Source organism: Leopardus geoffroyi, chromosome D1 (genome assembly GCF_018350155.1).
Source record: "Leopardus geoffroyi isolate Oge1 chromosome D1, O.geoffroyi_Oge1_pat1.0, whole genome shotgun sequence".
Classification (NCBI taxonomy): domain Eukaryota; kingdom Metazoa; phylum Chordata; class Mammalia; order Carnivora; family Felidae; genus Leopardus; species Leopardus geoffroyi.
This window is the reverse complement of record NC_059329.1, coordinates 115,553,836-115,579,763: the sequence shown is the minus strand read 5'-3', so window position 1 is coordinate 115,579,763 and position 25,928 is coordinate 115,553,836. Positions and strand designations below refer to the sequence as shown.

The window sequence follows — 25,928 nt, the reverse complement described above, 5'->3', positions numbered from 1 at the left end:
GCAGCCCCAGCCGGCCGTGCCCTCGCCCTGACTGGAAGTCAGCTCCCTGACCTCCTCTCTCACGGCCTCCACATTGTGGGCAATGTGCATGGAACTGGGGCGGTGATAGCCTCCCCTGTCCTCCCTTGTACACCCAGACCCCCGCTGGGGCTCACCCACACCTCTGTCCCTGCTCCCACGGTGCCCTAACTCGAGGATGCACCAGGCCGGTTGGGGTACCCTGGGTGGAGGAGGGCAACTGGGCAGATCTGCCCCTCCGGGCTGGGGAAAGACTTGCTTTGGCCGGCAAGAGGTAGGCCCCAAATCCCCGCCCAAAGGGCAGGGCGACTGCCACCTTCCCTGACCCCAGAGCCCGGAAAGGGATCCAAGGCCTTGGCCAGAAGCTGCCCAGACCCTCTGGTGCCATGAGCACATCTGTCCCTCCTACCCTCATCCCCCCTCAGGACTGAACCTGGGCACCTCAGGAGCCCTGGCCGTCCAGCTTCCTCCTGAGATCACTCCGTGCAAAGCCAGAAGAGACTATTCCCTCCCAGGTGCTCTGTGGAAACACTTGGGATGCGTACCCCATCAGCCGGCCCCGCCACCCCTACCCCCCACCTCCCAGCACAGCCCAACATGGGGTAGGGCCCCTCAAGTTGTTCTCTCGCCGCCTGTGGTCCTGGCCCGCGCGCTGTGGGTGCCGATGGCCGGGCCCTGGCCTGCCAGGAGCTCTTGCCTTCACCCTGGAGGCCCCGTGGCGTCCAGGCCCCCAGACCAGCCTCAAGTCTGGGTCTCGGGCACTGGGGCCCCTCCCCGTGTGTCAGCTGCTTCCTGCACTTAACCACGTCTGGTGTCCCTGGAACCCACACCTGCGTTGAACCCTGCCTGTCGAGGGCCCTGTGTGGCTCCACTGCCCTCAGGGCTGTCCCCACTAAGCGAGCCCGCGTGCACATGGGCAGTCAGAGGGCAGAGAGGGAGAGAAGCTGGCCCCGGGGCCCCGTGTGGGGTGAGGGCAGTGAGGGGCTGGGACGGATGCCTGCAGGCCCCAGCGGGGTGCCACCAGTCTGAGCCCTGATGCGCTGCCCTCACCGGTGTCTGTGGGATGCAGCCCCCACCGAGGTCATTCGGAGCCACCCACACGCTGCCCCTGCTTGTGGAGGGGAGATGGCGGGCAGTAGCTCACCTGTGTGTCCCTTTCCACCACGTGGCTGCTAAAGACGTCCCCTCTCGTGCACAAAGGTAAAACGTGCTGACAGCTTGCCAATCTGTTTTCAGAATGATGGCTTTCGTGGTACGTAATTTATGTGATTGATAATGACAAGATTTAATCTTAGTTGTGGAGCCCCTCTCCTACAGGACATCTCTCAGGCTACCGAGCCCGGATTTCATCCTGAAAGTGACATGTAACCTGTGTGCCCAGTTGTGCACCCACATCCACAGACCTCTCTCCAAGCCCCCGGTTCCCACCTTCCCCTCTGTCTCCTGCCGCCCCTGGAGCGCTGGGACACTTTCTCCATGTCTATTCTATGAGCGTCCACTTCTCCCCACACCCACAGGGTGGCCAGTGCCTGCTTGCAGCTGTGCTCCCAGGAACCATTCCCTTCCTGTGGATCCTCAGGACACCCTTGAGCGAGGGGGTATGAGAGCATTAGACCGCAGGACACCCTGGCTGGGTGTGGGTCCAAGCCCCAGCTCTGTCCAGATCTCTGCTCACACTGAGCTGACCCCTGGAGCACCAGGCTGGGAAATCTTCCTTTTCCATCATCTGGTTCGCACGGGCTCTCCCCGCAGCCCTGGTGGGAGCAGAGGGACAGGCGCACACAGCAGGGGTGGGTGACACGGTGGTGCAAACTGCCCGTTTGATCTGGAACGTTCCACCTCCACCCTCTCACGCATCCCTGCTGACTTGGCGGGGCTGAGACGGCCCTGCTCGTGGTAGGCAGGTCTGCCACCTGGTGGCCCGTGGCCGTCTTTAGAGATCTGGGCAGGTCACCGTCCACACACCCCAGCCCTGAGGACGACTGGGTCTACATCTGGCACAGCAGCTGACGCGGGGCTCCCGCCGGGCCGGTCTGCAGCACTCCACCGTCTCTGCCAAGGTCCTGGGTCCGGGGGTCAGACTGGTGAATGAAATGGGGCTCTGGTGGGGGCCAGCACCGCTGCACCCGTTAGGTTCGAGGGTGGCACTGATTTCTGCTGCCCTTCAGGATGAGACACTGTTCTTTATTTCTCTCCCGGTGTGTGTGTGGGGGGGGGGGGAAGGGGCAATTGCAGACGTCTCCACCTGGCTGGCCCCACCACCACGGCTCTGACCCTGAGGGCCACTGATCCAGTGTGAGGATGAGTCAACCACCCTTTCTTTCTTTTCCGGTAACTCGTCTGAGCAGTGGAAACTGCCTCCCTCCTGGGGAGTTCCAGGGGCCCCCCTGAGAGTTTGATTTGGGCCTGGAGCCCCTGATTCTTTGGACCCGATGTGCCCGACCTGAAAAAGAGGCCAGGATGAAGCTTTGGCTGTTGAGATACTTACCTGGGCCCTGAGTCCAACAGTATTTAAGAAGTGCGAGTCTCATGTCTTCAGGGTCCGGTACAAAGAAGCCAGCCTCGGCTGCCGTGCGGACGCTCTGAGGGATGTGCTTTGGCCCAGGAACCTCGGGCGGCAGCATCCTTCCCCCGGGGTTCCACGCTTTCAGTCCCTGGATCTGTTCCGAGACCAGCTCACAGTGCGGGCTCAGGGACCTGCTTTCCCATCCCAGCCTCCTTGGCTGGAAGAAGCTGAGGAACATCGTTTGCCTGTCCTTCTCATGGCCACCGGGCCATCCCAGCAGGCAGTTATTAAGCCCACTTGACCTTCACATCCTACTGTCATTGCTGTTTCCCTGTCAGCCATGCCCCACCGTCCACAGCACTGAGTGACACGGCTGGCCCTCACCCTCCATCTGTGACAGCGATGTCCTACCGTTCTGCCTGGCAGAGCCATATGGTGGCTTCTCCAGCTTCACCTGCTCCGTCCTGGGATTCAGGACGTAAGTGCGGGCAGGAAAGTGGGAGACCGGGAATGAACTGAGGAGGCTCCAGGGAACGTGGGGGGTGAGGCCCAGGAGGTGCAGGGATAAGCAGGAGAGCTCTGAGCAGGACAGGCAGGAACTGGAGTTTGGGATACAAATGCACACAGCTGGCCAGGTTCCACCCGCTGTGGGTCCCAAAGGCTGAGCCCCCTGTCCAGCTGGGCAGGGGCCTGGGGCACGTGGCCGGCCCTTCCCCTGACCCTGGCTGGCCCCTGGGCCATCTGGAGCAAGCCCTTCCGGGACCCAGAGGGCCGGATCCACCAGCGTCCCCTCTCCACCCCCCACCTGCCTGGGCCCGTCCCACTGCCGCTCACACCCCCGGCACCCCTGCGCGCTTCACGGCACACCCAGGGCACCCCAACCAGAGTCCCGCCCAGGGACAGGGTGTGCACAGGTGGACACCAGGGGTGTGGACCTTGTGCGGGGACTGAACCGGGAACCCAGTGTGAAGAGCTGCAGACGTCAACGGGAGGGGAGCCGCAGGGACTGACCTGGCCCCACTGCAGGAACCCAGGCGAGCCTGGCTGTCCCAGCGGGCGAAGCGCACGCAGACGAGGGGCTCCCTCCCTGACCGCAGCCTGTGGCCACCGGGACTCGCCAGCCTCTCCGGGGTGGCTGTGCAGGGCCTAGGGGCTTGGCCACCACAGTGCGACCCCACCCAGTCCCTCTGGGGCCTGGGACAGGAATGCCTGCCTGGGGCAAGCTCTTCCTGCAGGGCTGAGGATGGCCTCCGGGTCCCCAGGTGCAGCCTGGGCTCTGGCAAAAGCTCACACCAAGGCCTGAGGTCCCAGCGGCTGGGAGACCCTTCCTGGGGCACCAGGCAGTCGCTCCCCCTGCAGGGGCAGTCGCTCCCCCTGCAGGGCCCGTTCTGTTTGGGTTGAGGGAGTGAGTCCTTCCCCTCAGGCTTCCTGTCCATCGGGGCCTCCTCGCCAGGTCTGATGATTGGCTTCTGCAGTCAGCCCACGGTGGAGAGCTCTGTCCCCACCCCCAGCCCCAGAGGAGCAAAGACAGAGCTGGGGGGCTTGCCGAGCGCAGCGAAGTCTAGAACTCCCAGGAGGGGCTGGGAGCCCGCGGCTCCGTCCGCTGCGCCCACAGGTGCCAAACCCCACGGCCATCCCAGAGGGCCCGAGCTGCCCGTTCACGTTCTCTCCAGCACCACCCTGCCACACACCTGGGGAGGGACCCTCACCCTCAGGCCCAAGGGTGCTCTGCGCACGGGACCTCCTCGCGCCAGGGTCCCCTCTCCTAGGACCCCGGGGCAGCTGTTGTTCCCAGCAGGAGGCCAGAAACCAGCACCAGCTGAGGACGCGCCCTGCCCCAGCCAGAGCTGCACAGCTGGCCAAGGGGGGCGGTGGGCTCGGTCTCAGGGGCAGGCTGGCGACTCCCGGCAGGGCCCCCCACCCAGGGGACGTCACCGCACCGTCACACACAAGGGTACTTTATTGCGTTCAGTTGTGGTCAGGGAAGTCTGCTTAAGCACAGGGTACAGGGGTGGGTGCTGAGGGACGGGCCCAACACAACAGCCCAGGAAGCTTGGGAAGCACAGCCACAACGGATGCTGGAGGACTGGTGTCTCCTGCCATGACCAGCTAGTGGTGGCCTCTGCTATTCTGCACAACCCTTAAAATGATATTGTAGGCCGTCATGTAGGCAATCACCAGAAGAACAATGAATCCAATGGTCAGAAGGATGCCCAGGACCAGGGCCCAGATGTTCAGGCACTTGGCGGTGGAGGCATAGGTCTGGGCCCCGATCACGTCACCCACCATCTTCCGGTCCCTAGACTGGGGAGAGGAGATGGAGAGGGGGATCAGGGGCGGGTCCTGGCGAGAGCCAGGCTGGTCCCCGTCCACAGCAGCCTCCACACGCCCTTCGCCCCGGTCGGGGACCCACCCCCCTTTCCCGGAGCCTGAGCAGGACAGTGGCCCTTGGGTCCCGTCCCTGCTGGGGCCTCCAGCTCCTTCTTCAGACTCTCGGCCTGTCCTGGAGACCCCAGGGCGCCCCCTCCCTCTGCGTAGGTCCAGTCACTGGCCTCACACCCCATCAGGGCCGAACAGCCTTCGGCTACCTCGTGTCCATTCTGGACCAGACCTGAGTTCGGAGTCCAAAGTGTGGAGGATGTAATTTCCCTAATTATTCTGGGAAGGAGACCTTCTTGGGGAGGGTGGGGACATAGGGTGACCCTGCCATTCCCATGCCCTCCCACGCGGCCTCACCCTGTTCTCTCCCTGGGAATAGTCACACACACGCTCACACACACAGGGGTTCCCCACACACCAGGTACCCTCGGGGCAGACGGACCTCCGCAGGCTCACCTGCACTTTCTGGGAGAACCCCCCCAACACACACACCCACCTTCACGGCGTAGGCAAAGGCCACGAAGCCCAGGCAGCACCAGTTCATGTAGACTGTGTTGAACAGGGACCAGACGATGTGGTCGGGCACGTACGTCTCAGTCTGGATGTTGATCACGGTGGTGGCCACGGGAGCTGGGCCTTGGGGTGCCCCCATTACAGGAGGATCGTGCTCCTCCTTGATCATGTTTAAGTTGGGGAAATGCCTTGTGGGCACCAGGGAAGAGGGACAGGAAGTGCTGTTGGGATGCCAGAGCCTTGACCTTTTGTAGGGTGAGGCCCGGATGTGGGTGGTCCCTGCTAGAGCTCAGCCCTGTATCAGGGTCTCTCTCCCTGTCTCAACTCAGTACTTCTGCTTTCTCAGAAGTTTCTTTTTCCTGGTGTTTTGTAACTGGGTGACTTGGTTGGGCACTAGGGACATGGACAGACCACTGGGTGTCAGGCTACACCAGGGCGGGGCAGGAGGAAGGGCTGTGGTCTCAGGGGGGCTTCCTGTCCCAGGCTCTCAGGTGGGGTCCTGTCTCTGCTCCCCTACCACATCCTCCGTCGGGCGTGTGTGGGCCCTGAGGACTTTTCCTCGGATGTGCGTCTCCCCCCCCACCCCCCCCCCCCACCCCAGCCCCAAGCCTGCTGCGGGCTGCCATATGGACTCCACACTCCAGCCCCCAGAGAGAGCCCCCGAAGCCCACACCTCAGCAGCCTCCAGCATCTCCCAAGGGCCCCGGAAACCAGGAGCCAGCTGTGGTGGGAGAAGGGAGGATCCGGGCCATTTGGCAGCTGCTGGGAGCACAGGGCCAGCATTCCTGAGCACCCCACCCTTCCTCCCTCCCTCCTGCCCCATCATGTCACCTAAGGCGCAGGATCTTCAGGGAAAGATGTAAGGGTTAAATTGTAGTGTAGGGCAAATGGGTAGCTTGAGAGATAACAGCTTTGTGTTGACACTGTAGCTTGAAAAATAACAGCTTTGTTTTGACACTGAAGGTTAAGAGATAACAGCCTTGCTTTACTCTTGTAAATTAGGCTTCACCAATTAAGGAAACAGAAGTTCGAAGAAAAGAGCATCAGAGGCAGGGTCAAGGAGATCCACTGGTTGCAACTTAACGGCAGAAAGTCTAAAATAATCACCCCATCCGGGAACTGTTTCTACCTCATCTGGAAGCTATTTCTTTTTTCTGTTCCCAGGTGATGATAAAACGATGTGATCGGCTATAAAAACTCTGTACCCCGGCTCTTGGGGGCCGCACTCCGATCAAAAGTGTTGGTCCCGATCGGTCGGCCTTGCCTCTCATTGCAATAAACTTTGTTGTGACTGTCACTGGTGCCCGTAGCATTCTGTTTCAGGAGTCGTGTGGATGCAACAAAGGGTGGAGAGAAAACACACAGACAGCCGACTCCTCAAGGGGCTTGCCCCACTGCTGGTCCTTCCTGAACTTACACACTTTCCTCTTCCGCCTCAATCCACCCCCACGGAAAGATGGGGTCATCAGAGAAAGAGAAATGTCTTACCTGAGGTAAAGCAATTCCTGTAACTCGGCTGCTTGGTGGCCACACTGTCCCCCGTCCTCCCCACCCCCAGGCCACCTCTGCACACCAAGAACAGGGCGGATGGAGGCCTCGCCCCCCCCCCCCCCCAATCCTGGCTCAATGCCACTGAGCCACCAGTGCCTCTGCTCTGCTCTCTGTGGCCTCAGGCCAGGCCCATCCCCTGTCTCCTCTGGAGCTTCCAAGGCCCTCAGAGCCTCCTCCCTGTCCTGTCGTGTGACCACACTTGGCGGCCCTGTTGTCCTCACTGCCCTACTGGTGGTCCCCGACCCAGGTTGGCGCCCACCCCTCTGCCGGCTTCGAGGCTGGCCTCACTGTGGCCACAGAGTGAGTTCCAGTGCAGAGCTGCAGTAACTATAAAACACACCTCCTTTTGAAGCCTTGGTGAGAAAAAACCTATTTATGAGATATCATGTATTTCATTGATAGCATTTTATATTGGTCATATGTTGAGATATTTTAGACTTATTGCTTCAAATAAAATAGATCATTAAAATAACTCTTACGCAGGGGCGCCTAGATGGCTCAGTCGGTTAAGCGTCCGACTTGGGCCCAGGTCATGATCTCCTGGATCATGAGTTCGAGCCCCGTGTTGGGCTCTGTGCTGACAGCTCAGAGCCTGGAGCCTGCTTCAGATTCTGTATCTCCCTCTCTCTCTGCCCCTCCCCTGCTCACACTCTCTCTCTCTCTCTCTCTCTCTCAAAAATAAATAAACATTAGGGGCGCCTGGGTGGCTCAGTTGGTTAAGCATCCGACTTCGGCTCAGGTCACGATCTCACGGTTTGTGGGTTCGAGCCCCGCGTCGGGCTCTGTGCTGACAGCTCAGAGCCTGGAGCCTGCTTCGGATTCTGTGTCTCCCTCTTTCCCTGTCCCTCCCCCACTCACACCCTGTCTCTCTCTCAAAAATAAATACACATTGGAAAAAAACTCATTTCCTTTTGCTTTTTTATCTATTTTTATTTTTTTTAATGTTTTATTTATTTTTGAGAGAGAGAGAAACGGGGTGTTACGGAACCAGGCTGGAATGCTGGCGGAAAAACCAAGCGGCACTCAGCGAGATCTGGGTGGATCGGAGATTTATTTAACACTGGCGGGCTCAGAGGAGACCATTTCTCCAAAGATCTGAGCCCCAAATGCAGGTGGGAAGGGTAATTTATAGCGTCATCTTCCACATTCGGGGCAGCTTTGCACGCGCGGCAAACGGGGCAGGAAGAACCCGGAAGAGGAGTCTCAAGCTGGGGAGCTTATTTTAGTCCCTTCAGCGATCCTATGGTGCAGAACTTTACTTATTTTCCCAACATTCCCCACGTGGATGCCTTTTAAAAAATCTTTTATCAGGCATCACTTTTTAGCTCTAGGGGTTGGTACCCTCGGAGGGCTAAGATGCGTGCTGCACTTTGGCGAGCAAGGGCGTCTTCAATAAAACATACCAGGGTGTTTCGTATACAGGGGCCAATGGTCACAAGCAAAACTATGGAAAGGAGGGGCCCTGCCAGGGCAGGGAGCCAGGATGCCCAGTCTGTGAGATCCCATCCTCTCCATTGGATGATATTTTCCTGTTGTCTACATTGAATTCTTTCCTGGAGTTCCTGAACCCTTAGTCGTGACTATTCCTGACTGGTTTACAAAGTAACAGCATTCTTTTCCAAGGAAGATGCAGGCGCCCCCTTTCTCAACAGTGAGGAGGTCAAGCGCCCATCTGTTCTAGAGGGCAACTCCCGCCAGGGAACTTATTTGGCTTTGTAAGGACACTAGGGAGTTGGAGTCGGCCACTGTTAGTCCCACAGAAGAGCCTTTGTCTATGTTAATGCCTATCCCCGTGGCTATTCCTGCCCCAGGCGATGGTAGTAACACAGCTCATTTAGCCTAGGCCTTAAGGCTGAAGCTTATTCTAAACACCAACTTTTATCCGGAGAATTATCAGTCTCTTTCCCCCACCCCCCCAAGCTAGACGCACATACATCATTGTACACATCATTGAAAACACTTCCCCAAAATGGCATTGGCAACCTCCTTCCTGGCAGGCAAACCAGCAGACCGAAAGAGGTTACAACAGTATGAGCTTTTAAGCCCCTGATTTCTTCCATTCAATGTGCCCCACACTTACAAATGGGGCCCAGATTAGAGGAAATCAATACCAACAAAACATCCTATCCGTCAGAGGAAAGTGAGTGCCAACAGGAACATCTCTCTATTTCCCCAGCTTTCTGGGGCAGCCTCTGCCAACCTGATGGCAAGGAGTAACAGTCTACTTATCTTAACAAGCCGGTGATTCCTCAAGCTTCTGCCATGTGTAGACCAGCCAGCTTCCGGGGTGTGGCTGGAGCAGGGCTGAAGATCGGACTTGGGCCAGTCTTCCCAAGTGTGGGGCTCCTCAGGCCTGGCCCTCTTGACTCTGGAGTGGTGGACCCCTGCAGTGACACCTGTACGAGGCCCAGTCCACAGTCTTTGACCTCGACAAGGCCCCTGGTGAGAGGGGGTGCAGACATGCAGACAGCCCCTCAGCACAAAGCACAGGCTGACATCCTGGTCACTTTGGCCGGTGATGATGGTGCCAGCTTTGGCATGATGGGGCAAGACCGGGCCGTTCAGGAGGGAGTGGCCACCGGTCCTCTCCGGGTCCAGGGAGTGGGGCCCCAATGCGGTCAGGTGGCTGGCCAAGAGTCCCCCTTGGCTCCTCGATAGCTGAGGTGTTGACCACCCGCTTGGAGCCACACCCGGGGCTGGTGCGGTCCGGGAGGCGGGGCTGGGGAAGCGGCGAGGGGCTGGATCTCGCGGCTGAAGGACCCGCTGCAGCCTCCCCGTGATGATCCGTACCACCCCAAGCTCTCGGGGTACTTGGGGGACGCGGCAGAGAAAGGCTCCACTGGCAGCTGCGGCACCACGGAGTCTCAGGCCATCCGGGCAGACACAGTGCCCCTGGGCGTGCTGGTGGCCGGCGATGACGTCCAAGATGCTCAGGAGGCTGTTGGCGCTGTCCCCAAGGACCACTTCCTTCCCATCAGGCCCTGGCAGACCCAGCTCCAGCAGCCCATCCCGCACCACAGAGGTCCTGGCACCCGGCTGGCCTGGCCGGAAGACGTAGTCACCCTGGCCGAGCCGCTGGAAGACCGTGTGTCGGCAGAGCTCGGGGAAGAGCAGCTTCTTGACGCAGCCCGGCACCCGGACGTCCCTGAGCACGTAGAGCGTCTCGGAGGGCAGGTGGGAGTTATTCGGGTCACCCTCATCAAGTCAGCTTCAAGCACCGCGGGCGGGTGCTCCTTCCGTGGCAGCGATGGCGCCTCCTTCTGGATGCCGGGATCCATGACACCTGGGGCCAGCCGGGGCTGGGGATTCCTGAACTCATTCGCAGTCTGCATTCCAGCAGGAGGATGAACATGGCTGTGACCATTACCTCGACTCCATCCCCAATCATCATGTCCAGCGCCTCCTTATTAGCTGCTTTCTTAGCGGCTCTGTCGGCTAGACGGTTTCCTTGTGCTGTGATGTTGTCTCCATTCTGGTGTCCTTTGCAGTGTAGAACTGTTAACTTCGGAAGCCACACAGCCTCGAGGAGCTTTCTTCCCTGCCTCGGCAAAGGCCCTTTCCTTCGTAGATTGCCTTCTCTTTGTGTGTCTACAGTAGCAAAGGCGTACTGGGACTCGGTTGAGTCACTTGTCCTTGAGAATGGTGAGGGCTCGGATCAAGGCGTGTCCCTGCGTACCCTGCCTTTCGAACGCCCTCTGTGATGAAATTTCTACCATCACTGAACAAGGTGAGTGAGGTCTGGGTTCTGTCCAGCCTGGTCACGCAGATCCGGGCAGCTTGCAAATATTTTATTGGTCACCTCAAAACAGCCGTGAACTGGTTTCCACTCCTCACAAGGTAGGAAAGTCGCAGAGTTCAGCATCTGCAGTGTTTAAGAGTGACCAGTGGATTCTCACAGAGGAGCCCCTGGTATTGTGCTACCGAGAGTTGGAGAAGCATGAGAGTTTCTTCTCATGCACAAAGAGATTCCACACTGAAACAGTGTGTGGCCAGCCAAAACCTGCTGGCAAGGGGCCCTCAAGGATGCCCAGGGGTACATCGACCTCATCACCTGGAATCCGAAAGCAGTAATCCCCCCACCAACCTACCACACAGCTGTCTATCGACTCTCCTCCCCCCCAGGACGAGCCCAGTTCTGGCTCTGCAGACATTGGCAACGAGAGGTGAGAGTCCCTGGGCCTCTGCGGCCTTCCTTTTTCACTCAGGGCTGAGAGCTGCCACCTCTCCCAGGCTGAGACACAGCAAAGTTCTCTTAAATGAACACCAAAGCATAAATCCACTCCACCATCGAGAATCACCTTAGGGCACAGTCTCAGCCTCCTCCTTGGGGCTTCTGAAACACACATCTTTCTGACCCAAGCAGGTACTGAGATATGACTTCACAGAATGAATCAAACCCTCAGCCCTCCATCACACTGTGTGCCTATGGGTGGAGAGGCATCCACACCCCTAGCTGTCTCTGGAGATGTAGGAAAACGCAGGAGTAAGGGGCAGGGGACAGAGACAGAAGTGGCTGTACCACCTTTTCTCAAAGTCACTTTAAAAGGCTTCTCTATATTCGGCAGACCAAGGGCTGATGCCTGCCCTGAGGCAGCCTTTATCTCTAGAAAGGCGGCTTTGGCTTCTGTCCAGAGGGTTCTCGATCTGGTCCTACCAAGAGATTATAGAGAGGTCTTGCTATTGCTGAGAATCTGGGAATCCAGATTTGGCAGAATCCCGCAGCCCCCAGGAATTCTCACAGCCCCCTCTTAGTTTGGGGCTAGGGTAGGGAGGTGATGACCTTCTTTTTTGTCTAGCCCTAGTGTTCTTTTTCCATGAGACCCAATACCCTGAGTCTGACAGCAGTTGGAGAGGGCTCTTGTGCCCTCTGTGCAATTCTCTCGGGTATTGCTGGCAAAGAGGAGGTCCTCCACATGTTGGAGAAGGGCGCAGCATGTGGCCTACCTTGGAAAGCCAGCGAGGTCTCCGGCCAGTGCCTCCCCAAAGAGGGCAGGAGAGTTTTAAACCCCCGTGGGAGGTGCGTCCAAGTCAGTTGCATCTGACGCCCTGTGTCTGGTCTGGTCTAGCTGCAGAGGGTGTACGGGTTTGGGACCACCGAGTGCAAGACTTGAACTGGTCGGTACCCTCCTCCTGGCTTCCTGACTGGCAAGAGCAGGGTGTTCAGGATGATTGGCATTCAACCAGAATGCCTGATTTCTTCCATGCCTGCCCTTGCCTCTTGTTGGAGGGCATTGCCGCTGTCTCTGCAGTTGAGCCCCTGGGATTTACTCTACAATGATGGGCCCGGTTGTGGGAAAGTGGCGGCGGGGGGGGGGGGGCAGCGGGAGGGGTTGTCCTCGGCCCACACACTGGGGAAGGCAGACCTGAAGGGGGGAACTTCATATGTGTGACCCCTGAATTCACATAATCTATTCCTACTTTGATGTCCTTTCTCCTTGCAGAAGGCACACTGTTCTCTTGCTAAGGAGGTTTTGAGCCTCCCCCCTCTTGGAGGCTGGACCTTCCTGTCTTTTAGTTGTGGCCCTCTTGTGCCTTGTGGTCAAATGGGGTATAAACCTCCCACAGCCTCTCATAATAATCCCCAGGGGATTCCCCTTGGGCTGGGCGTATTCATGGGCTTCTTCGCCCCTGCTAAGGTCCCCCAGAGGAGAGCCTCTTGGTATCTGCGGCTGTGGACCGACACCTGGAGACCACCTGCCCCTGGCGGAGGGCGCGATCTGGCCGCTGGTTCCAGAGGAGAGAGAATCTGCCAAACCTGGAGGGGGTGGGGAGACGAAAGGCGGCAGAGTATCGGGAAGCAGGAGGTTCATACAGCGGGGACAAGATCGGTTCTTCCTCCGGCTCACCGGTGAGAATTTGTGGAGGTCGAGACTTATACAGGAACTGATCAGGGTAACCTGGGTCTCTGGAGATGACCAGAGATGCAGCAGACCATTGGGACATCCAAGGTTCTCTCAGAGGGCCCTCCTCCACCAAAAGTGGGCCATTCTAACTCACATAGGGTCCTTAACTTGCCGGGGGTTATCTTAATTCCATAGTCTCCCGAAAACTCCTTCTTTGCTCTGTCCCGACCCCATGACGTTCCCACGAGGCAGAGCTGCAAAGACAGACAGAGGGATAGGGGTGCCCCCTCTAATGAGGAGACCAGTCAGATGCACATCTGGCCATGTCCTGAAAGAACTTAGGTGACGCTTAGCCGTATTGGTCTCATAATCGGAAACCATTCCCATGCCACCGTAGACTGTAAGCCATTCACCACGGAATCGCAGACGGGCCCCTCAGACTCCGCAGGCTTTCGGGGACCTTAAGGGTGTCCATCTGTGGAGCCACAGAATCAAATTCGGCAGGCAAGCCAGGCCGAGTCGCACATTCACGCTCACATACACACCAGAGGTTACGACATTCCTTCCCATGGAATGTCTACAGATGAGACCACTGAGGTCTCCAGGGAGTGATCAGGCCCCCCCCTTCCACCACTGTGAGTGGGCAGGACAGGACAGAACTGGGCCCCGGCCTTACCGATATCCGACGTCGGGTCCAGACCCTCACCTGCCAAGTCTCCTCGAGTCCGGTGGGAACGGCGGAGGGGGGCCGACCCAAGGTGACCAAGTGGGAGACTGCCAAAACCCAGGCAGGGCGCGCCTTCTCCCTTGTGATCCCTCATTCTGTCACCGCCTCGCTGTTCTCCCAAACTGGTGGCAACAATGGGCCAGTGAGGTTGGGTTTCCCAGTCAGGGAACCAAATATGTTACGGAACCAGGCTGGAACGCTGGCAGAAAAACCAAGCGGCACTCGGAGGTCTTGGTGGATCGGAGATTTATTTAACACCGGCAGGCTCAGAGGAGACCATTTCTCCAAAGATCTGAGCCCCAAATACAGGTGGGAAGGGTAGTTTATAGCGTAATCTTCCGAATTCGTGGCGGCTTTCACACGCACGGCAAACAGGGTAGGAAGAACCCGGAAGAGGAGTCTCTAAGCTGGGAACTGGAGCTTGTTTTAGTCCCTTCAGCTATCTTATGGTGCAGAACTTTACTTATTTTCCCAACACGGGGAGGGGCAGAGAGAGAGGGAGACACAGAATCCAAAGCAGTTTCCAGGCTCCAAGCTGTCAGCACAAAGCCTGATGCAGGGCCCTAACTCATGAACCATGAGATCATACCTGAACCGAAGTTGGATGCTTAACCGACTGAGCCACCCAGGCGCCCCTCCTTTTGCTTTTTTAAAATGTGGTTACTGGAATATTTAAAATTGGGTTTGTGGAAAATAAATTCAAAATGAATTAAAGACTTAAGTGTGAGACAGGGAATCATTAAAATCCTAGAGGAGAACACAGGTGGTAACCTCTTTGACCTTGGCCACAGCAACTTCCTTCTAGAGATGTCTCCTGAGACAAGGAAAACAAAAGCAAAAATAAACTATTGGGACCTCTTCAAGGTAAAAAGCTTCTGCAGTCAAGGAAACAATCAACAAAACTAAAACGCAGCCTATGGAATAGGAGAAGATATTTGCAAATGACATGTCTGATAAAGGGTTAGTAACAAAAATCTATAAAGAACTTATCAAACTCAACACCCAAAACACAAATAATCCAGTGAAGAAATGGGCAGAAGACATGAATAGACATTTTTACCAAGAAGACATCCAGATGGCCAACAGACACATGAAAACATGCTCAGCATCACTCAACATCAGAGAAATACAAATGAAAACCAGAATGAGATACCACCTCACACCTGTCAGAATGGCTACCACTAACAACACAGGAAACAACACGTGTTGGTGAGGATGTGGAGAAAGGGGGACCCTCTTGCACTGTTGGTGGGAATGCAAGCCGGTACAGCTGCTGTGGAGAACAGCGTGGAGGCTTCTCAAAAAACTAAAAACAGAACTACCCTACGGCCCAGCAATTGCACTATTTATCCAAAAGTTTTTTGGATAAAAAAAAGTATTTATCCAAAGTTTACAAAACCACTAACTCAAAGGGATACGTGCCCCACGCCCCCGTGTTGATAATAGCCGAAGTATGGAAAGAGCCCAAATATCCATCCGCTGATGAATGGGTAAAGAAGATGTGTGTATATACAATGGAATATTACTCAGCCATAAAAAAGAAAGAGGCTTTGCCATTTGCAATGAATGGAAGGAGCTAGAGTATTATTCTAAGGGAAATAAGTCAGTCAGACAAAGACAAGTATCATATGATTTCACTCAGATGTGGAATTCAAGAAACAAAACAAACGGGCAGAGGGGGGAAAAGAGAGAGGGGCAAACCAAGAAACTGTCTCTTCAATACAGAGAACACACTGATGGTCACCAGAGGGGAGGTGGGTGGGGGGTGGGTTAGACAGGTGATGGGGATTACGGAGGGCACTTGGATGAGCACCGGGTGACGTATGGAAGTGTTGAATCGCTACATGTGCGCCTGAAACTGATGTTAGACTGTATGTTAACTAATTGGAATTTAAATAACAACTTGAAACAATAAAATAGGTTTGTGGCCTCCACCCTGCCAAAGTCACGCCGTGGACGGTCTGTTGGTGGCAGATAAGAGGACGTGGTCCTGGCAAGGTGTCATCAGGCCAGGTACCAAGAGGAGGGCATTTGGGAGAGACTCACACTTCCCTGCTCTCATGCGTCTTTCACGGATGGGCCAGAGTCTCTCCCCGCATCTGACTCTGGCCCAGGGCAGAGAGGTCACACAGCTGCCCATCTGCCCCCTGGTCCTGGCAGCAACTTGTCAGATTGCCTTGGAAGCTTGCTCACAACAGGACGTGCTCTTCCTATTTAAAGTCTTGGGAATTTTGCGAGACTTTTTCTAATGAATTTCCAAGAGCAGATAAGCAGAGGGAAATAACAAACCAGTAACAGAAAAATTACCTGGCTTTCTAACTGCATAGGAAAAGAAGGCTGATATTTCTGCGAACCTACCCAAATGACTACTCTATCAAACCAAATATCTCACACGTGCGGGGTGCAGGAAGACGTCTCTTCTTCCTCTTGTGAAGCCCACATTCTGGAACTTCATGAATTAGCGTTTTAAGGGAAAAGGTCTCTTACTGGCCAAACAAGCAGGGAATAAATAGGGTTTCATTCTTCAAAGAAATAAGGAGCAGATGGCATTCGGCCTCCACAAAAGCAATCTGAAATACTCTCCCTTAGTAGGCTCCCGGTCTCCCTGGAGGTGCGGAGTCGAGAATACGGTATCATCCAAAGGCCACAGGCCGCCCGTCCCCAGCCCGGGCGGCGGTGCTGGCTGCACAAGAGGTGCCTTCCAAAGCTGCGGTTGTGCAGTGCGCCTCAGGGTCAGCTGGACAGGCGGAGCTTGGAGACGAGGCCTGGACAAGCACAGAAGATTGGGACAGACATGACAGAAGACCTGGAGACCAGGGCAGAGGGTGGAGAGTGTTCCTCGGTGAGTTTCAGGGGTGGGGGGCTCTGCTCTCTTGCACACCCACACACCCGGCCCTGGAGGCTGGGGGTGCTGGTGGTTCGGCCCTCCGGAGCCCCCTTCCTGTCCCCCGAAACCTGCCAGGTCATTGGAGCCCCATCAGCTCCACTCTGCAGAGGTCATCTGTGCCAGCCACCAAGACGGCAGCTGTCTTTGCGGTTCGCGATGGCAGGAAAGCCCTTCCCCACCCCCTGAAGTTAGTGGAGACCCGGACTCTGCTGCCAGAGAAACAGGGTTCTAAGTGAAAGGGCGTGTCTTCCAGGCAAGAAGGATGGCGTGCGGTTCACCACGTTCCCGGGGCGCTGGGGCGCTCGCGGAAGCAGAAGCTCCACCCTCGGTCCCTGAGGGCAGCCCACGGACCCCCTGGCAGTGCAGCCCCACATTTGGGGGGCAGCACGAGCAGGAAACAAAGCTTTCTCTGAAGTCCCCGAGACTTGGCATTGTTCGATACCGCAGCACAGTCTAGCCCACCCTGACTTTCACAGGGACTTGATGCCATCTCGTAAAACTTTGAAAATGCGGCCTTGGCCTCCCGCAACAAAGACACTGTTCTTGGGGCTGGAAAGACTGACCCACGTAAAGCCGCGTGCAGCTTGACTGGGCCGCAGGGCCCAGATGGCAAACCTTGCCCCCTGGGTGTGTTGTGAGTGTATTTCTGGATGCAATTAACATGTGAATCAATGGACCTGAGTGAGGCAGGAGCCCCCCCCCCCCCCCACCTGCTCCGGGGTCGGGGCAGGGTTGGGGGGGTGCTCCTCCAATGTGTTGGAGGCCTGACTAGAACACGAATGTGGAGTAAGGGAGAATTCACACTGCCCGCCTCTCTCTGAGCTGGGACTTCCGTCTCCTCCTGCCGCGGGACTCCAACTGGGGCCGGAGGGCACGCTGGCTCCCGTGGGCCTCCAGCTTGCAGGCGGCAGACGGTGAGCCTTCCGAACCACACGAGCCGACTCCCTGTGTGACTCTATTTCTCTGGAGAAGCCAGACTAACACAAGCAGCGAGGAGAGCAGACGGTGGGTCGCCTGCCCTGTGCTGTTCGGAGGAAGGACTGCAATATAATGATTTATAAGAAATAGATATTTGTCATCAGACCGCCAAATACAGTCCTCAGGCACTTCTGGTCTTCATGCACAGCTCCCGAGAAAAGGTGACACAGGGTCTTGTTATTAGTGACGGTGCTGCTGGACCCACCCACGGGCGGGGCGGTTGGAGCTTTCCATGCACCCAGAGGTTGAATCAGCAACGGCCAATGACTTAGTCAATCATGACTATACATTAAAGCCCAAGAGGACAGATTTCTGGTCCTTTTTCTCTTTTCAGACGTCCTCCACACGGGGGACCAGAACTCTCCCACGTGCCACCAAGCTCCACAAGTGTGGACGCTCCTCTGGGAGACTGTTGATTCGTGCCCTCGGTCACACCCTTCAACACACCGGTCGCCATAGGGAAGTGTTTCCCTGAGTTCCGTGAGTGGCTCTAGTAAAGTAAAAGAACGTGAGGTGAGGGTTGGAGCCTCCGGTCCGTCAGGATCTCTGGTGACGGCCTGGGGCTTGTGACTGGCATCCGACGTGGGGCCGGGAGCTGTCTTGCAGGACTGATTCCTCAACTGTGGGCTCTGACACTATCTCTGGGCAGACAGTATCAGAACAGAGTTCTCTGACACCCAGCTGGCGTCCAAGAATTGGGTGGCGCTCTGGGTGGGGGAGCACCCCCATGTTGGAATTCGGTCCAGCAACCCGGACAGACAGACCAAGAGCCTAAGAAGCGGGCAGCCCCAGGGTAAGGTGGGGGACAGCCCTGCGCACCGCTCACCGCTGCCTGCGTCTTTGGCCTCGTGCGCTCAGGACAGGACCCGCTGCTGACTGAGCAGGAACAGAGAAACCGAGAAAGCCCAGACCACCGTTAGAAGAGGCGACAGCTTTTCTACCTTAGCCAGCAAAAGATGAAATGGCAGACTCCTGAGTTCTAAGGCTGAGCGTTGCTGCGAGAATCCGATCAGCGGCGTGGCCCGGGCACCCGAGCCTCACAAGCCGGGCACCTGCAGTCCGGGTTGAGGGCGGAGGGTGATAAAGGGAAGAGACACAGCACAGCTGAGCACCAGGAAAGAGGGAGCTAACGGTGTGACTCTTGGCACATGAACCTGACTGAAATTAAACCGACATCTTAAAAGTTGCTCACATACATGGAGGACTTCTATCGCCCCGAGGAAGCTGTGACCCCAGTTGCCCAGCACCCTGCTTTGAGAGAGTGCGGACGAGGGGTGTGGGAGCCCCTCCCGGGGGCATCCCCTCCCGGGGGCACACTCCAGGTCCAGGCTAGGACCGCGCCCACCTGGGGTCAGGGGTTCTCACCACAGCCACCTGGAGGGATTTCAGAATTCCTGCCCCGGTCCCCCCTCCGAACAGTGCCATCCCTGCTCTTCGGCTGAGTGCCGGGGGTGTGCAGGTGACTGGTTCGTCTTTTCTGTTCTGAGTTCTCCCACTTGAGAGGAGACGCATCTGGGCTGGAAAAGCGACTTTGATCACTTTTGATCTTCATAAAACTGGAGACCGCGGGATGGTGCTGTCAAAATGTGATGGTCCTTAGTCCTGTCCGCCAAACGCCTCTGTCTCTCCTGGGCTGGGGTAGGGTCGTATCTCCCCGTCCCCTGGAATCCAGGCTGTGACTCCCTGGGTTCCCTTCCTCCTGCCCCAGTGACCGCGGAGACACATGTCAAGGTAGAGCCTTATCTGGTCCCTGCGTGACTCTGCAAGAGTGCAACGAAGGCGGGACAGAGGTCCTCCGGGCTGTGTGCTGCACAGCCTCGCCCAGCCGACCCTAACTGAGGCACCTGCCTTGGGGCGGTCGTCAGCAGCCCTCAGATTCTCTCCTGTTCCTTGGAGATTTTAGTCTTGGCCTCACACGTTCCCCAGATCTTTTCCAGGCAGAATTTGGGGACTTCAGAAACACAGTCTGTGACGAATCTGCCCCTGAGATACCGAATCTGGGCTCTTGGGTGCACACACTGTTAGCTTTTCTCACTGTGACACTTAGCAAATATTCAGCAAAGTGCATAAAACATAAAAGTGGGGGCGCCTGGGTGGCTCAGTCGCTTGAGCGTCCGACTCCGGCTCAGGTCGTGATCTCACGGCTTGTGAGTTCGAGCCCCGCGTCGGGCTCTGTGCTGACAGCTCGCGGAGGCTGCAGCCTGCTTCGAATTCTGTGTCTCCCTCTCTCTCTGCCCCTCCCCTGCTCACACTCTGCCTCTCTCTGTCTCTCAAAAACAAATATACGTTAAAAAATTTTTTGTTTAAAAAAATAAATAAAACATAAAAGTGCACCTAAAGAGCTGCTGGACTGTGGTGCCCGTGCAACTACCGCCCAAGTGAAAACCATTGGTGCCCCAGCAGGCACCTGACCCCTGCGGTAACCTCCCCGCCTTCCCGCCAGGGTCACCGCTCTCCGGACTTTATGGTGAACCCGTTCTTGCTTTTCAGCCGAGTTCTAACCCCCAAGTGTGGGTTACACTGAACCTAAGTGAGTTCAGGATAACCCCGAACACCGTGCTTTAATTTTGCTCGTTTGGACTCGTGAATGAACCCTTGCTGAACCTCCCTTCGCCCGGCGTTACAGCCGCGAGCCTCGCCCACGTGGGGCTGTCGTCCATTTCTCCTGATTTCCATGTCGTGCTCCATGATCTAAATAAGCCACGGCTTGTCTGCTCTCCTGCGGACGGCCAGTGGTGCTGGCGGCCGTGGCTGTGTATTTGTGTTCAAGTGCCTTTCCCGCACGTGGATCCGCATTTCCGTGGTATGTGTGTCCGGTCAAGGGATATAAATGCCTCCCACTTCAGTGGACCGGGCCACGTTGTTTTCCACGGTGGCTGCTGTGACACACAGTCCCACAGCTGGCCCTGGGGGTCCCTGGTCGCTCCCGGTTCTACAACAGTAGGCACTCAGGGCGTCGTGAAGCGGTATCTCTTTGTGGCTTTAATTTGCGTGTCCCCGATGATGCATCGGGTTGTAGCAAGTGTCTGTATGCAATAAGGTTGCATGATACGTGGCCACAAAACCTCAGTGGTATACACCAATATACGTCTGTTCTTACTCAAGGGTCCGTGAGATCTCAGGACTCCGGGCTGGCCTAGACTAGCCTCCCTTGGCCTTGCCTGGGCTCCCCCGTCACTCTGGTCAGCTGCGGGTGGGAGGGGACAGCTCCTCTCTCACAGGATTTTTGTCAAGTAGGCTCTCCGCCCAACATGGGCTTGAACTCGCAACCCTTAGGTCAAGGGTCTCGTGCTCTACCGACTGAGCCGGCCGGGCGCCCCAGCACGGGCTTGTTCTTACGGCCAGGTCAGGGTCCCCACAGAGGTCTTGGCACTGGCCTACCTCATGCCGTGTTGTGTTAACCACAGCGCGTGGGGAAGGCCGTGGCTGCAGTGACCCCCAGCCTGTTGGGGGAGGGGGATGGAGACTTGGGGCACGGGCTGCAAGCCACCTACCAAAGAAGCTTGGCCACTTTACGTGTGCTCCGTGGCCAGCTGCTATAGAGACACAGGCAACTGTCCGTGGACTTTGTGCCCAGAACCCTCCCCAGACTCTTGCTAATTCTCACGGTATCTCTGCGTTGTCTGGCATTTATTAGTTCATTATTTTGTGTCTTCCTTTGAAAGCTTGAATTTTCCCACACTCTTCGTATTATTTTAGTGGTTTCTTCGTAAATGATGACATAACTCTGGTTTCTCAGAATCTGAGGCCATAAGGTGTTTTTATCTGCTGGACACACGAGGACCTTGGGATCTCTCAGTCCCACTGACCTCCTTCCGGATTATGCGTCGTTGTTGTGCTTTTTTTTTTTTATTTTCTGACATACCAAGATGTGTCCTTGTTTGGTGTGGCGGATACTGAGTCCGCATGGACACACACTTCGTGTCCCTGCCCTTCACCAGGCCCTCGGTGTTTTCCATCCAGACCGGTTTCCTTCTGGGTGAACAGCTCCCTTAGTGGGAGCTGGTGACCAAAGCCCCTTGACTTCTGTTTTCCGGAAAGTATGTTCATTTCGCCTTCTTTCTTGAGTATTTGTAGTTGGCGTAGAGTTTCAGATTGGCACTGAGGATGCCGTTTCGCGGCCTTCTTTCCCAGCTGTCACTGATCCTATAAAATCAGCTACAGTGTAAGTTTTACCCCTTATTTGAAAATCTGTTTTTATCAGGCTGCTTATAATTTTATGTCTTTGGTTTTCTGCGGTTTTGCTATGATGTTTTGAGGTGTGGCTTCGTTTCTATTTATCCTGGGAGAGACTTGAGTTTCTTAAATCTGGGGTTGACTGTCTTCCCCAGTTTTGGAAAGTTCTCAGCCATTAATTATTCGAACATGGATTCCCCGCCCCCCTGTTCTCCAGTCCTCCTTCTCCTGAAACTCCAATTAAACACACGTGGGAAGCTCTCACTCTGTCCTCAATATCTCTTACACACCCATCGTGTTTCTTGCACATCGTGTCTGTGCTTCTGTCTGGATGGTCTCTTCCTCCGTCTTCTTGAGGCGAGGCCCTTGAACCTCCAGTATTCACCCCAACAAGCTCCCCGGGACTCACGCGACCCAAGAGCAACAAACCCACCCACTGAGTTCTTAATTCTGGTTACTGAATCTTCCCATTCTAGAACTTCTGATTAGTTCTTTGCAGATTTGCAACATCACTTTCTATGGTTCTCCATTCCCTGCTAATGTGTTTCAGTTCACCTTTTGTCCCCGGGAGCTCGGTGAGCTTGCCGTCTAGAAGTCCAGCACCCAGAGTTTCCGTTGTCTTTTCCTGCTGACCCTCGGCCGTGTTTTCTGGTCTCCCTGGGTGCTCCCTGCAGAGCTGATTTTAGGCCTGGGATGATTACCTGCCCCCCCCCCACCACCACCACCCAGAGAGGGTCCTGATGACCCTGGAAAGCACCTGCAGTTACCAAAATCCGATTTCAGAGGTTGTGATTTCTCCGTATTTCTGGATCTTTTCTTCAATTGCATCTCCTGTGGGCTCTCTGTCTTTTAGTTCATATTTGTTGTGATGATTCTTCTAACAGGAGTTACTTCTATCGTAGTTTTCATATTTACTACTTACTTCTCCGCTTCTTTTTCCCTTCGTTGTTGATATTCATGGGATGAGTCATTTTTATGACTTTTTTAAATGACTTTTTATGTCTTTTTTGACTTTTTATGACAATTTTATGACTTTTATAAAAAGTATATAGATATATTTATTCAGCAAATATTTACTGAGCACCTACTTCGTGCCCAGAATTGTGAGCAGTGGACACACACCACATGCTGGCCGCGGACGGCTGTTCTCCAGACCTGCGCTGCCCTGAGCACAGGGGGCCAGCCGCACTCACTCTTGCAGGGCCTTCTCAGGTCCTGGCTGTCACCCTCCTTCCTGGAGGCGTCGCCCAGAATTTTATCTGGGGTTTATATGGCCAACTCTGCTTCACTTCTGCCCCTTGCTCCTTCCTTTCTGTGGGTGGTTGTTCCCAGGACAGACCTTGCAAAGGCATTCAGTCCACTCACTTCGACGGCTCCCACTCTTCCTGTGTTTTTTTCTCTTTCAGTTCCTCAACCAAGAACATTTTCTATGTCTGTGTTCTACGGCCTCCTGGAAATATCTTTCTTATGCTTTTGCATTGGAATGCCAACTTCGCTGGATGTCAAATTCTAGATTTGTTTCTTTCGATTCTTTAAAATAACACTTCTCATATGGTTTGAGGAGAAATCTGGTATCGATGATTCTTGTTCCCTTACAGGTGATCTGTTCTTTCTCTATGGAACTTTCTCTTTCTGGAAAGTTTGCTTTTGATGCAGGCTGGCCAGGCCCAAGGACCTGGGGGGCCCTCAGGACCGGCTTCGTGCAGGATGGAAATCAAATGCAAGCGGAGAGGAAGGGAGGAAGTGAAAGCAGAGGTTGTTGAAGACAGAGAGCATAGGGGCGCCAGTGTGGTTCAGTTGGTTAATCGTCCAACTTTTGGTTTCAGCTCAGGTCATGATCTCACAGTTCATGAGTTCAAACCCCACGTCGGGGTCCATGCTGACAGGGTGGAGGCTGCTTGGGATTTTCTGTCTCTCCTTTCTCTCCCCCTTCCCCCGCTCACACACACACACACACACACACACTCTCTCTCTCTCTCTCTCTCTCTCTCAAATAAATAAACATAAAATAAAATAAAATAAAATAAACACTTAAAAAAAAAGACAAAGAGTGTAGATATGACAGAGTGTCCAGAAGACTTGGAAAGGAAAAGGAGCGTGAGTGTCTTGGAGTTGGGGGCTGTCATTGAGGGTGGCGGCCTGGCATACAGCCCTCTCAACACTGGGAACCGGGCGAACTAGGGCCAGGGCTCAGGTGTCCTCCATAAGCTGCTTAGGCCCTGGAGTCAGGGGTCTTGGACAATGTTTGTGAGGACATTGCCCGCCCAGCCACTCCTTAGATGTCACCTGCTGTGCTGGGAGACTCCAGAGAAGTCCCCAAGTCCCAGAACTTCTCAAGGACATTCGTTACCTGCACGAGAAGGCGTGTGTAGGGTGGGCGTGCAGGTGCCAGCAAGAACAGAAGTGGGAAAAGGAGCGACAAAGCGGTTTTTCACAGGGTCTCCTACTGTTCCTGTCTCGCGTCGATACTCTAAATTTCATTGGTGTGTGAACCAAGTGTGCTTATTTCTTTGCAGACCTTTAGCCTGAAGCCCTTCGTCTTCCTTTCATTCGGGACCTTCGGCTTCCTCGTTTCCTCAAGTACCTCATCTCCTTTCTCCTTTTCCTCCGCTCTGGGACTCGTAGCATCGACACGCAGGCGCCCCTGCGTCTCTGTTCTCCCGTGTTTCCTCCAGGAGAGCTCTCCATCGATCTCTCAACACACGAATCTGCCCTTCAGCTGGGCCCACCGCCTGTTTCCAGTTCTGGTCATCAAAACAGGGACAAGAGCCAGCACTTCCAGAGCACTGAGTCTATACCAAGCACTGTTCTGGATGCCTCACGTACATTAACATATTTAACCCTCATAACAGCCCAGTGAGATAAGTGTTGTTATCGTCCTCATTTTAGAAGAGGAAGTGAAGCACAGAGAAGTTAGGTAACCTGTCCAATGTCACACAGCTGGGAAGCAGCAGGGCAGGGGTTGGCACCAAGGCACCGGGGTCTGAACTCAGCCACTCTGCTGCCTTGCTCATGCTCCGTTTTGTATTACCTCTTTCAACACGCCTAACATCGATTTTCTTTCCTAACTCTTTGTTTTGAAGCAATTTGATTTATGGGGAAAAAAAAATGCAAGAATAGTAGAGTTTCTCAACCTCCCTCACCCAGATTGCCCTGTTGGCAGCATCTCGGGTAACCATAGTACCTTGATCAAGACCAGGGAATGAACACTGTTGTAACACTACTAACCAAACGAAAGACCTTATTCAAAGTGCACACGCTTCTTCACTAAGGTCCTTTTTCTGTCCCAGGGCACCGTGTTGCACTGAATGACCAGCTCCTCTGTCCTTCCTTGTTTTTCACGATCCAAATACATTTGTAGGGTGACCCCCAGTTGCCGGAGACCAGCTCCAGCAACCAGGGGCTCCCAAAGGAAGAACAGCGTCGGTGAAAATAAAACAAAACTAAAATAAAAAACTAGAAGATACAAAACTAAAATAAAAACTAAAACTAAAATAAAAAACTAAAATAAAAACAAAAAATAAAAATGGACACAGACAACAGCAGTGTGTTGAACTGGCCGATATATTGCAGCAAACGTGGCTTTATATATGCTAGTGATTTCCTTGTAGCATACGTCATCTATGTTTTTCTAACGTTACCTAATTTTGAAAATGTTCCTATGTGTAAACAACCTTTAAGAAATGACATGGTGATTTTCCCCTAACTTTCCCGCATACCCTTTGATTATAGATTAATTTCTTACATTAGTCCATTATGCATCTGCGTTTATCTATAATCCAGAAAGCATTTGCTTTGCTGTTCTCGTGAAAGGCCCTCCCTTTCTCAACACCTCAAGTGGAACAGTTATAGGGACATGACCTCCTAACCACATGAGGCCAGAAGAACAATGTGTTTGCCTCCGTCTGAGGTTCCAGAAAGGGGCTGAAAAAGCCTTAGAAACCCATGCCTCATACATTCTCAGAGAGACAATGCACCTCGGAACCAATGAACCGACTAGGTTCAGTCATCATCTGGAATGCCTCCTGGGGGCCGGGTGGGCCTAGGGGTTGAAGTCACCTGTGCCCAGAGATACACTCCTTAGTTGCCAGAGTGAGGCTTTCTATGTCTCTCCTTTACAGGCCCTCTTTGCTGGCAAAGGCGTGAGGCTATCCTTCCTGTAAGTAGAGGAGTCTCCATAGGGGATGGCAAGGGCTAAACGTAAGGCCGCACGACTTCTTGCGGAAACTTATTTTCTTCCCTAATGGTTCTTTTCCCAGGGGGCCTGCCGAGGGCAATTCCCCGACAGACAATACCCCAGGTACTTTAATAAGGCCAAATTACCTAAAAGCGGGAGTACCAGCAGCTTCC

General features: G+C 54.9%; 2 protein-coding genes and 1 long non-coding RNA gene across 3 annotated transcripts; 1 reads left to right on the top strand and 2 right to left on the bottom strand.

Moving 5' to 3' along the window:
- The first annotated feature begins 95 nt into the window (after positions 1-95).
- LOC123602165 lies at positions 96-6,713 on the top strand. Its single transcript, XR_006714403.1, has 2 exons — positions 96-3,002; positions 6,581-6,713. It is a non-coding gene; the product is annotated as an uncharacterized LOC123602165 (long non-coding RNA).
- LOC123602162 (interferon-induced transmembrane protein 1-like) lies at positions 4,467-5,632 on the bottom strand. The gene is made up of 2 exons (XM_045486520.1): positions 5,400-5,632; positions 4,467-4,828 (listed from the first exon to the last, which is right to left on the bottom strand). The coding sequence occupies exons 1-2, from the start codon at positions 5,583-5,585 to the stop codon at positions 4,634-4,636; spliced, it is 381 nt and encodes a 126-aa protein (XP_045342476.1). The 5' UTR covers positions 5,586-5,632; the 3' UTR covers positions 4,467-4,633.
- A 2,113-nt stretch (positions 6,714-8,826) lies between the features above and the next one.
- LOC123600572 (patatin-like phospholipase domain-containing protein 6) lies at positions 8,827-23,704 on the bottom strand. Its single transcript, XM_045482595.1, has 2 exons — positions 23,624-23,704; positions 8,827-10,066 (listed from the first exon to the last, which is right to left on the bottom strand). Exons 1-2 carry the CDS (start codon positions 23,702-23,704, stop codon positions 9,098-9,100), a joined length of 1,050 nt encoding a protein of 349 aa, XP_045338551.1. The 3' UTR covers positions 8,827-9,097.
- Between the last annotated feature and the right edge of the window lie 2,224 nt (positions 23,705-25,928).